The following is a 12,127-nucleotide window of genomic DNA, read 5'->3' as shown; positions in this document are numbered from 1 at the left end:
AAGTAAAGTAACAGCCAACGTTCTTTTTTTTTTTATTTTTTAGTCTCTGGCAAACATAGATGATGTCGTGAATAAAATAAGACTGAAAATAAGGTAAGTAATTTGGTTTTAATGAAAGGTTTATTGTTAATCTAGCCATATCTGAATCACATTTTTTTAATGAAAGCACTAAAATCTCAAATTTAAAAAAAAAAAAAAAATATATATATATATATATATTTTTTTTTTTTGTGGTAAACTCTATGACAAGAAGCTTAATTCTTTGGCCAGTGTTTAACTGCCCATCCAAAATGAAGGGAGCTGGGACTGACTGTTAAAAAACAGTTATCAGGCAGGCTGTGGTAGTGCATACCTTTAATCCCAGCACTCAGGGGGAGATGCAAGTAGATTTCTGAGTTCATAGCCAGCCTGTTTTATATAGTGAGTTCCCAGCCAGCCAGGGCTGTACAGTGAGACCCGGCCTAAAATAAAGCAAAAAAACTTAGTTCATCAAGCCTGGGGATGTATGTCTGTAGAGTGCTAACCCAGCACAGCGTGAAGGCCGGAATTCAGTCCTGAACATGGCATAAGCCATAAGCCAGGTGTGGGAGCATGCACCGGTGTCTCAGCACGTGGGAGCTAGAAGCAGGGCGCTCAGAAGTTCAAGGGCATCCGTGGCTACTTGGTAAGTTTGAGACCTGCCTGGAACACCTGAGACCTTATGGGGGAAAGGAGAAGAGAGGAAGAAGAGGAGGAGAAGTTAATGTTCAAAAAAGGCAAAACCAGCCAGGCATGGTGGCGCACACCTTTAATCCCAGCACTCAGGAGGCAGAGGCAGGAGGATCACTGTGAGTTCCAGGCCAGCCTGGTCTACAAAGCGAGTCTAGGACAGCCAAGGCTACACACAGAAACCCTGTCTGGAAAAACCAAAATAAAACAAAACAAAAAAAGGCAAAAACTTTCCTGCAATATTTTAATGGTTTTGTTCTTTAAAAGGCTTCCTTTTCTGTGTTGTGCTAAGAGCAGATATGGAGATGGGGTTATATCTGTTGGTTAACTGTAACTATAACATTGGATCTACAGGTTGACTTGGGTGGGGCCCAGAATTCAACACTGTGGTTAACCCAGGGCCTGGTGGTCTATGTCATCGTCAGCTGTTTCCTGCCTGGTGGCCTTGTTCGGCCTATCCATGTCTGGGTTTATAAACTTGGCGCCTACAAGCTACTAAATACATGTCTTTCATCACATAAGCAGCCTGACTCCATTGCTTCAGATTACTGTGGGGATTTTATATGCACTTGATTGTTTTCTCTCTCTTTTTTGTTATTTGCTTGGTTTGGTTTTTCACAACAAGGTTTCTCTGTGTAGCCTTGACTGTCCTGACTTGCTTTGTAGACCAGGCTGGCCTCGAACTCACAGTGATCTGCCTGCCTCTGCCTCCTGAGTGCTGGGATTAAAGGTGTACGCCACCATGCCCAGCTTTTTTTTCTTTTCTTTTTTAGACAGTGCCTGTCCGTGTAGCCCCTGGCTGTCCTGGGACTCACTATGTAGTCCAGGCTGACTTCAAACTCAAGAGATCTACCTTCCTCTGCCTCCAGTGTGATAGTATTGAAGGCGTGCACCACCACATCCAGCTTGTCTTTATTTGATTTTTGATGGGGAAACTCATTTTGAAAATTGAAAGCATTCATTCTCAGTCTAGAAAATGAGTCCCCTCACCAGTCTTTAGATTTTTGAGTAAAGGGCCCTCTCATAGACGTGTTGTCCCACTGGTGCCTTAGGAGGCACAGCGGGGAGCCTTTGTTGCTCTCACAGAGGCTCAGTTCCCAGCACCCACTTGGTGGCTCACAACCGTCTCCTCTTCTGATCAGCAGGTACTAGGCATACATTTGGTATACATACATACATGCAGCCCAAACATTCCTACCCATAAAATAATAAAGTAAATAAATCTTCAAAAAATCAAAACCAACCAAACAAAATCCTCCTCATTGTTTTTTTGGCTTCAGCCATAATGGCTCTAGAGGGGACCTCAAAGTTGCCAGAGCTTACATAAAAAGCGGAAACCTCCTGGTAATCCAGAGAGCCCCGCAGCCAGGTATTTCCTGCATTCTTGCTACCATACCTTAAATAGTTCCTTCAAGTGCAAAATGAAGCTGACTGATAGAAATTCCTCTGGCGGACGCCCCAGAAAAAGGGAGATCCTGGAAGCCGCAGGTCTGCCTCCGACAGGCTGTACCACCAGTGCGCAAAGAGTAAGCAGAGTTGACCATTTTTTGCTTGTTTGTTTTTTTTTGGTTTTGTTCTTGGTTTTTCTTTATGTATCCTGGACTCCATTTGTAGACCAGGCTGGTTTTGAACTCACAGAGATCAGCCTGCCTCTGACTCCCTGAGTGCTGGGATTACAGGTGGCGCCACCATGCCCAGCATTTTTTCCCCTAAAGATTATTTATTTATGTATATAGGTATTTAGTCTGCTTCTACATCTGCACACCAGATGAGGGCATCAGATCCCATGGGAACACAGTTACAGCCAGTTGTGAGCTGCCATGTGAATGCTGGGGATTGAACTCAGCATCTCCGAAAGAATGGCCACTAAAGCCATCTCTCCAGCTTTCCTTGACCGTTTTAAAGTCACCAAAGTAGGGATTTTGCAGTTGCTAATTTGACTCTGCTAGCTCATTGCTGTAAACCAGCTCTAACTTTGTCACTGCTGATTTACTCTGTGGAAACATTTGCTGTTTTATTGCTTCTTCCAGCTGCTTCTGGATATTAGCCTTTGCCAATTTTTAAAGCACGGTAGCACCTGCATCTGTACTGAGGCAGCTCTTGTGCTCATGTTGCTCCCTGGTCTGAGCCCCGTCTTCCATCACTGTACCTGTTTGGGTTTCTGCCTAAGTAGGTGCAGCCTGCAGACGCTGGGGACTGAGTTGCTGATTGTCTGTCTTTTGGTCTGCCCAGAATTGAATTTATGTCACTGACTTATATCCTATCCTATTTTGCCAGGAGACTGGATGACAATATCCGGACTGTCGTAAGAGGTCAGACAAACGTGGGGCAGGATGGAAGGCAAGTAAGTGACACACATCCCTCTGCGTTAGTTACAGTGCCCCAATTTCATAAAGACCACAAAACCCAAGGGACCAGAATGTTCATCAGTTTGTTTGCACTTTATTAGTCGCTCCCATAGTCAGCAGGAATCGTGAGTGACCTGCCCCACCATGGCGGGGTAGTAGCTGCAGAGCAGCTGCGAGCTCTCGGTACCCTCCAGACCCGCACTGTGTGTTCATGCACAGCACACCCAGGGCTGGTAACTTGCAGGCTACGATGGATGAACTGAAGGGTCCTGGTTTTCGCCATCCCAGACATGTCTTAATGTCCCATGCCTAACTCAAGTGCCTGCTTCTGTCTGACAGCTTGGTTGTTGGGCTCACTGTTGGCTTGATTGCTGCAGGAGATGCTGAGCTGAGGCGGCTTTGGTTCCTCACACCTGCCCCGTCAGCCAGCAGCAAGCCTGGGCTCATTTCAGTGTTGTATGGTTCCTTCAGCTCTCGCTCCAGAGGGCTACTGCGAGGGGACGAAGGGCACGAAGCCCATGGCGAGGAGGTGCTCTTGGGTGTCTGAAGGGCAGATGTTATCTATTAGCCAGTTTCTTTTTTATTTGGATTCTGTTCTTCTGTATTCGTCATATTTCAGAGATTGATGTGGTAACAGAAATGTTGAGCATGCCTTTCCGGCCTTCCTCTCTACGCTGTCCAGACAGCCTTTCAGTTAGGACTCTCAGGTCAGCGGTGTGCTGTGGTGACGCCTTCACTCCTCTCATTTGCCCTCTTTGGCTTTTTGCTGTGCTGGAGAGCAAGCCTGGGATCTTGTGCGCACTAGACAGATGTTCCCCCACTGAGCTGCAGCCCTGGCCCTAGGTGTTTTTGAGGCAGTGTTAGCTGTGTAGCCCAGTCCTCCCACTTCAGCCAGCACTCTCTGCCGCGCAGCGTTAGAGTGTAAGAAGGGGTCTAATCCTAGGTAGAAATGGCCTCGTCTGAACCTCCCTGTGTCTGCTGCTGATGGCTCAGTCACGCTCCCTTGCTGCTCGAGACTGCCGCCCACGCGTCCCTCGAGGCTGTTGTCCACGTTTCCAACTCTGTGTCTCTTTCTTTGTTCTGGCCACACTGAAAACTTTCTGCCCTGCCACATGCCCCATGCTTTCTGACCCATGCATATCTTCGTACCTGTGTTAGTTATTATCATCGCTGTGGCAAAATATCCAACACAACACAGTTTGGGGGAGGAAGAGGTTAGTCTGGCTTACAGTTGGAGGGGATACAGTCTGTCAGGGCCCAGAAGGCAGGGCAGCAGGAGCATGAGGCAGCTGGACACATCGCACCCACAGTCAGGAGGCAGGAAGAGGTGCATGCTGCTGTTCAGCTCAGTTTCTTCTTTGTATTTAGTGTAGGGTCTTAGCCCATGGAATTTAGAATGGCTCTTCCTGCATTAGTAACCTGATCTAGACGATCCTTCTCAATTGTGCGTCTTGTATCAGCAATTCTTGGCCCATCAGGTCAACTGTCAGTCTTCCTGATTAAGGCCCGAAGTGGTTTTGTTGTTGTTTTGCTTCCCGTTCTTTCAGTTTTTCCATTTAAAAAATTTACCCATTTAAGGGCTAGCTCAAATACTGCTTTAAAAAAAAAAGATTTATTTTTTATTTATACAGTGGCATCAGGCTATATTATAGATGGTTGGGAGCCACCATGTGGTGCTGGGAATTGAACTCATGACCTTTGGAAGAGCAGTCAGTGCTCTTAACCTCTGAGCCATCTCTCCAGCCCTCAAATACTGCTTCCTAAGAGAATGGTATTTTATTTATCCCATCTGAATAACACCAAAGGAATCAGAATCTTAGGTCCAAGGAAACTGGGCCTTCACCTGACCACCTCTTCATCTACAGACGGGGCCAGACGTGTGTCCTTTCTTGTTGTCCCTCCCCAGCCCTCCGCTGTGCCTGGCCTTCTGAGTTCGTGGTCTCCCTTGGCTTACTAATGAGTAGATCTTGTCCCTTTGGCTAGTTTGTAGCTCCTTACAGACAAGAACTATTTTTCGTCTTTACACTTCATTTTACACAATCCTACATACAGCTACACTGAATATTTGGTGTGTCTTAGAGGACAAATGTCCTCACCCTTGACTGTAAAACTTCCTTTTAGTTGCAGCTGAGGTGGTGTAAAGCTTGATCTGTGTCGGGGTTTTTTTCCCTCAGTGCTGGAAGTCAAGGCTTCCTGACTGCAAGGCAAGTATGTGTAGCTCTACCCCTGAGCTGCACCCCCAGCCATGGTTTGTGCGCGAATAGGCCCAGGCTGCTGCTATTTGGGATAGCACTAGTGTGTTTTGTGACTCAGCCTACATTTGGAATGGCTCACTGGAAACCTTAAAATACTCGGGGGAGCCTCAGTAGTTTAAAATCCTAAGACTGTGAGGCGAAAGCTAGTGACTTGTGAGGACTTTGTCAGGGCATGCTGTGTCCACGCACAGCCTGAGGGCCGTGATAGAGCAGCGCTGGCGAGAGAGCCCCGGAGGGGCAGGCCTCAGGAATGCTTCTCCCCACCTTCATGTGGAAACGGGTCACAGGTTGCCAGCAGGCCAGCTCGCATTTCAGAGAGCAAGACCGTGTTTCCAAGAATGTTTAGATCACATTTCAGCCGGTGATGGAATTTTGTGTTCGTCTCCTTAGAATCCAGACAGAGAGGAAGCCCAGAAGAAATAATGGCTTTTCCTGTCATCCCCTCCATCTGTCTCTTCCAGCAAACTGGAATGCAAGCTCAGGGGCAGACTCTTTTCAGCAGAGAGCACTTGGCTCCCTCCTTGTCAGCTCCTAGGGACGAAAAGCGTGACTCGGGAGGGCAGGAGCAGAATTGCAGGCGTGACGGCCGTCTCCAGCTGACTGGCACAGTGGAGGGGAATTGCGGATGTGCCAAAATACTGGCTTTTATAGGTCAGGAGGCCCCATGCTCCCCTCCTCCCTGGAACACAAGCACAGTTTGCTTCCTGACCTTGTTTCCTCAGTGGTTGGGAACACTTAGGAGAGCGGCCACAGGGACAAAGGGAAGCGCCCTTCCTACATCGAATCTCCACAGCCCACCAGAACAGCCATGCTTTCCAGCCGATGTAAAGCAAGAGACTGCCCTCACTGCACACGGTGGAGTCTTAGAGTTTGCCTGCTTTGTGTTGTTGTGTTGTGTTGTGTTGTGTTGTTGAGACAGGGTCTCATGACGTGCGTTCTGACCTTATGACCCTCCTCTCCTCCCTCCACCTCCCAAGTGCTAGGAAGTGCGTCCTCTAGACCTGACGTCCATGATCTGTTGAAAGACTTTTTTTTTTTTTTTTGTTTTTTTGAGACAGGGTTTCTCTGTGTAGCCTTGGCTGTCCTGGACTCGCTTTGTAGACCAGGCTGGCCTCGAACTCACAGCAATCCGCCTGCCTCTGCCTCCTGAGTGCTGGGATTAAAGGCATGCGCCACCACGCCAGGCGAAAGACATTTTAAAAAGTTACTTATTATTATGGGGGAGGATAATAAGCATGCGTACCAGTGCACGTGTCAAGGTCAGAGAACAAGTGTGTGGAGTCAGTCTGACTCCACTTTTTTATGGATTCTTGTTCTGAATTCTGCTTGCTAAGCTTTCATGCTACTGAGCCATCTCTTAGGCCTTTTACTTATTTATTTTTTATTTTTATTTTTTAATATTTATTTTTATTTTATGTGTATTGGTGTTTTGATTGCATATTTGTCTGTGTGAGGGTATCAGATCCCCTTGACAGGAGTTTACAGACAGTTGTGAGCTGCCATGTGGATGCTGGGAATTGAACCAGGGTCCTCTAGAAGAGCAGTCCGTGTTCTTAACCTCTGAGCCATCTCTCCAGGCCCCTCTTGGGCCTTTTAAAATACGTTTTTAGCAGGAAAGTTTTTTTGTATTTGGGTGTGTGTGTGTATGTGTGCACTCGTGCAGTGTGTGGAGGTCAGAGGTGAGCAAGGTCTCCCACTGATCTAGGAGCTCACCGATTCAGCTAGGCTGGCTGAAGGGCAAGCCCTAGATAGCCGCTCTCTCCAGCTGCTGTTCCACGTGTTTTGGGGAGTGCTAGAGGTCAAACTCAGGTCCTCATGCTCCTTTGTTAAGCACTTTACCGAGTCATATCCTGAACCCTGAGAAAAGTTCTTTTTGGGGGGTGCTGAACATGGTGGTGCATGTCTTTTATTCCGGTACTGGGAGCACTCATGAGGGAGGCAGAGGCAGGCGGATCTCTGGGAGTCCAAGGTCATCCTGGTCTACAGAGAAAGTTCTGGGCCAGTCAGGGCTACATAATGAAACATTGTTTCATTTTTTCAAAAGAAAACAAATCTGTGGGATGAAGAGATGGTTCCTGTTAGGAGAGCTTCACTTTCAGAGGACCGGGCGGCTCCTAGTACCCATGCTGGGCAGCTCACACCACCTGTAACTCCAGCTGTGGCAGGTCTGATGCCTCTCGCCTTTGTACACTCCATGTACAAACTCACACACTGGCACATGCATAAATCCATAAGTCAATTAAAAGACTATCTGGGCAGATTTTTAAATGGCAGGTTCAGTGAGAGCATTTTTAAGTTTCTGGAATACTGGCTACTCTGTTAGCAGTCTGCTAAGTAAACACTTTGGAAAGCCTTTGGCTGATGACTGCCTCTCATGTGGGCCAGCAGGAAGTGGTCTAGCCTGTGTCCTCCTCTGACCAGACTACAATGCTACTACGCAGTTTCCGTGGCACTGAGCCCTCCCCATTTTCATCTGTTGAGATCATTAGTCCACAGCTTTAATTAAATGTTCACATATTGAAAACGTGTGGAGAGTGAGTCAGTTCAACAAACACACGCCCTGATATGCTCTGAAGTGTATGCAGCTTTCTAAGGATTACACCGGACGACTGGAAGGCAGCTAGAAAAAGGTGACTAGAGCAGATTAGAGGAGGGAAAAGCTGGGCTTGAAGTTGCAAGCGGCGCCAAAGCTTAACCAATTCCCAGGAAGCTCCCTGAGGCTCACCGAGGCAGGATTAACCTCCCGCTGGGTCTCATGTGTGCAGCTTGGCCACAGCATGGCTGCTTCTTTGAGCAGCGCCGTGACTGCGGTTTAGGAAGGGACGAGAATCGCTACCATCCTGTCCAGCTCTCTGCTCACTGAGGCCCAGGTTTGGAGAAGGATGGAAACAACTGCAGGTGCGAGCATCGGCCCAGTGGGAAATGCTTTCTGTGGCTCCTCTGACAGTTCGTGACTGTGCGGAAGCACGGCTGTGTATGAGATGGGAGGTCACAACTGCATCGGCCAGGACACTACCCAGGTGTGCTGATGTAATTGTAAGACACTTCTCTCTTAGGTGAACTGAGTAGGGAGGTAGACTTCACGGTCGCCCTCATCAGTCTGAGCTCTGCCAGCTGGACCGTGGTGCACCCAACCCTTTCCCTGTTAGAGCCTTTGCCACTTAGCATGGCCGCCCTGAAGTTCCTTGAGTCTCTGATATAATCTCAGAGCTTTCCCTGTGGCAGTTCTTTGCTCTGGGTAGGGTTTGTGAGCATCCCCCTTAATGTGTGACCCCCGAGTAGACACTGTGAGCATGCAGAAGGGTGCTCTCTCTTCGTTCCAGACTGGGGCCTTGTGAGGGTTCTCTTCTGGGGAGACACAGACCACAATCTACCCCCTCCCTACAAGGTCCCAGTAACAAACCCGAGGACAGTTTCACCAGAGCTCACCCTTGGGAACAGAGGAGGTTATTGAACTTGCGGCGTGTGGATGAAGGGTCACTGGCAGGAGCAGGTGACCCTAGAGCAGCCACACTTGACAGTCCCCACCCAGCGTGGAATGCGGCCTCCCCAGAGCAACACGCATGCGGGTTCCACTTCATCAGCCTGTATTCTCTAGCCCCCCCCCTCCCCCCCAGATCCTCTAGCCATGTGCAGTGGGGCAGGACTGCAGGCAGATGCTGGGGAGAGCAACTGGTCTCTTTTCTGAGGGAATGCCAACCGGCAGTTAAGCAGATAGTCACTGATGGACTCTCGCAGGCAGCCACACCTGATGCAGTGAAGATGGGCGTTCATTCAGGGAACTGCTTTCCAGCGCAGACCGTCCAGGGTCTGCCAGTGCCCCGAACTTAATTTTTATGTGGATTTTATACACATTTTTATATGGATAGGCATAGTTCTGGAGGGAAGACGGTGATTTTTCTAGATTCTCTGGGGAGTTTGGAGTTCTTCAGAAGTTAAGCTGCGCTGCTAAAGGTACTGCTGCTCTGCTCCCGGTTTTAATAGGTTTTTCAGCAGCCATGTCACCTTGTTGCCTTCCACCGATTGCCAGTCCCGGAAGCCCTCAGGTCAAGAGTTTCAAAGATGGCCTTGAAGATAAGAAAATAACGAAAGCAGCTTAAGTTGGCGAGTGTGTGATCCTTGTCTTTCTCCTTTGGGGAAGAGAATGACAGTGTCAAAGGGACAGCCACACGTCAATTGTCGCCCAGTTGTTGTCAGGCCCAAATGTAGACCTCGAGTTGCCAGGTCTGCCAGGTTTTCAAGAGAAGCTGGGCATCTGGGTTTTTCTGTGCCTCTCCCAGCTCTTAAATGTTGGCTTGGTGGTTTTCCCAAACACTGCAGAGGCCAACCAAATCCCGTGTGTGGCCCAGCACTCTGTCCCACTGCCGCAGGTCTTTTTCATATGAGCCTCATTTCAGCTTCCTCCTCTGTTTGTGCCATAGATTCTTTAAATGTGGCCGACCCTTGCTTGGCGCTTTGTTTTGCTTGATTGCTGGAACCTGTCAAGATCTCTGTAATGGCAGTGACTTCCCATTTTATCGCTATCACGTCTGCCAAATGTGCCCTTTCTCCACTCAAGCTGTGGATGAGAAAGGGGACCAGCCTGGGTTCGGAGCCCTGTGTTCTACCCTCAGACACTTCCTGTTATTTTCTTCATCCTCACTTCAGTCTAAAGTGCCAGTCCCGGAAGACACAGGATTCTTACCTGGTTTTGGTTATTGTCCACGGTGTGCACATGTGTGCTCTCGCTCTCGCTCTCGCTCTCTCTCTCTCTCTCTCTCTCTCTCTCTCTCTCTCTCTCTCGTGTGTCTCTGTGTGTGTCTCTTTTAAAACTATTGTCCATAAAACTATTGTCATTTATTTTCTTAGTTAACTTCATCAACCAATGGGCTTAATTTTCTTCCCAAGAAAAGATGAGAATGTTATAAACTAAAAGTGATAGACAGTAAAACACAAATATTCCTGCTACATACTGAGGACCAGCACCATGTGGTGGAGCCCTAATATTAACCTAGTTAAGTCTTGGAAACATTATGTCTGTTCTAATGCTTGAATTAGATGAGGTGCTAATTTTTATGATGAAAAGCAGTGGCTATTTTCTCCTTGGAAAGCAACACACTTTGCTGATTTGGTTCATAAATCTTCATGATATCTCTATTCCAAGTAAAGCAAGCAAGTATTATTGACCTCCTTTTCTAGAGAAAATAGAAACAATGATTAGGAAACAAGGTCCTGAGCCAGACAAGGTCATCCTAGCATTCAGGAAGGAAGAAGATAGGCGGATCAGGAGTTCAAGACTAACCTGGGTACACAGTGAGCTCCGGCATAGCCTGCTCCATAGTGTGAGGTATTGTCTCAAAGATGGTGGGTGCTGGAGAGACGGACCAGTAGTCAAGAGCACTTGCTGCACGCCCAGAGGACCTGAGTCAGGTTCCCAGCCCCGATGTCAGGCAGCTCACAGCTGCTTATAACTCCAAGAGCATCCACACACCACACACACAGTACACACACACACACACACACACACACACACACACACACACACACACACACACTTGCCAGTGGAGCATGGCAGTGCACACTTGCACTTCCAGCACTTGGGAAGCTAAGGAAGAAGATCATGAGTTGGAGGCTAGCCTGAGCTACATACTGAGGACCTGTCTGTAATAAATAAGTAAATAAATAAATAACAACTGCTCCTTGATTTCTCATTCTAAATAATACCTTAAAAGGTAGTAAGCCTTTTGAAGTATAAGCTATTATTTCCCATTAGTACCTGAGAATGGCTGGACATTGCTCCTGCCTCAGCGTCCCCAATAGCTGTGACAACAGGTGCAAACCATAACACTTACCCCATACCTTCTGACGTGTGTGTGTCTGTCTGTGTCTCTTTTTTGTGTTGTACTTTCAGAATGTTTTCAGGCTGAAGTCACTGTGGTCTGACATGTCCCAGGAATGCAGCCACACTGATTGATGGAGCAGCCTGGCTGTCAGCCTTCTGTAAGCGTAGTGTCCCTCATGTTGCTTGAGTCTGGCTCCCACTCCCTCCCCAGGACTTCTGACATCTGGTGCAGAGGCTAAGGGCAGCTTGCCTTTATTTGACCAGTTGAATCCATGTGACTTGGTCTGCTTTGCTAGCTCCTAGGACATTTAGCTGTGGCTGGAGCAAGGGCTCTTGATTGTTTAGCTCTGTAGAGATAGGGCTTAATCTGACCACCAAAACACATCCTCTTGCTGCACAGGAGACCTGGTAGTACACCGTCTCCCTCTTTGGTATTTTGAGACAGGGTCTTGCTAAGTACACCAGGTTGGCTTCAAGCTCATGATATAGCCCAGGCTGGCCTTCGCCTCAGTCCTCCTGTCCCATCCTCTCACACGCAGAGATTACAGGTAAAAGCCACTATCCTTGGCCTACCCTGGTAGTGCCTTTTTTTTTTTTTTAAATGAACACATCTGTTGCCTTGTTGGAGCTCTGTCATTTGTCCTGCAAAACTCTGATTTTCAGAGAGCCTGTGAGGAATCTAAACACTATTTTCTCTTCCCTTTATGACCAAAAAAAAAAAAAGGCTGAATATTTCGTTTCAGTCCTCAGACAGTGTTGCTTGTGCAACATTGAGCGGTGGCCTAGTGAAGTGAAAATGTTTGAGTTGAGCCCTGAATTTGAAATCTAGCTCTGCTGTTGTCTGTATATACATGCTAGCTCTTTCAGCTCCAGATCTCCCCGCCCCCTCTAAGAGAGAGCTTCTCTTTGTAACCTTAGCTGTCCTGGAACTTGCTCTATAGACTAGGCTGGCCTTGAACTCAGAGACCTGCCTGTCTCTGCCTCCTGATTCTGGG

General features: G+C 47.9%; 1 protein-coding gene across 1 annotated transcript in view; it reads left to right on the top strand.

The window, feature by feature from the left end:
- Positions 1 to 12,127, top strand: part of VPS53 (VPS53 subunit of GARP complex) — a 137,599-nt gene that overhangs the window by 15,763 nt on the left and 109,709 nt on the right. Inside the window, exons 3-4 of the mRNA XM_084802771.1 lie at positions 44 to 93; positions 2,986 to 3,052. Of these exons, the coding sequence (XP_084658897.1) occupies positions 44 to 93; positions 2,986 to 3,052 (117 nt within the window). The remainder of the gene's footprint in view (positions 1 to 43; positions 94 to 2,985; positions 3,053 to 12,127) is intronic.

This window comes from Acomys minous (genome assembly GCF_964271855.1).
Source record: "Acomys minous genome assembly, chromosome: 12".
NCBI classification, from domain to species: Eukaryota; Metazoa; Chordata; class Mammalia; order Rodentia; family Muridae; genus Acomys; species Acomys minous.
The sequence above is the reverse complement of the archived record's forward strand: the minus strand, read 5'-3'. Positions and strand labels throughout refer to the sequence as shown.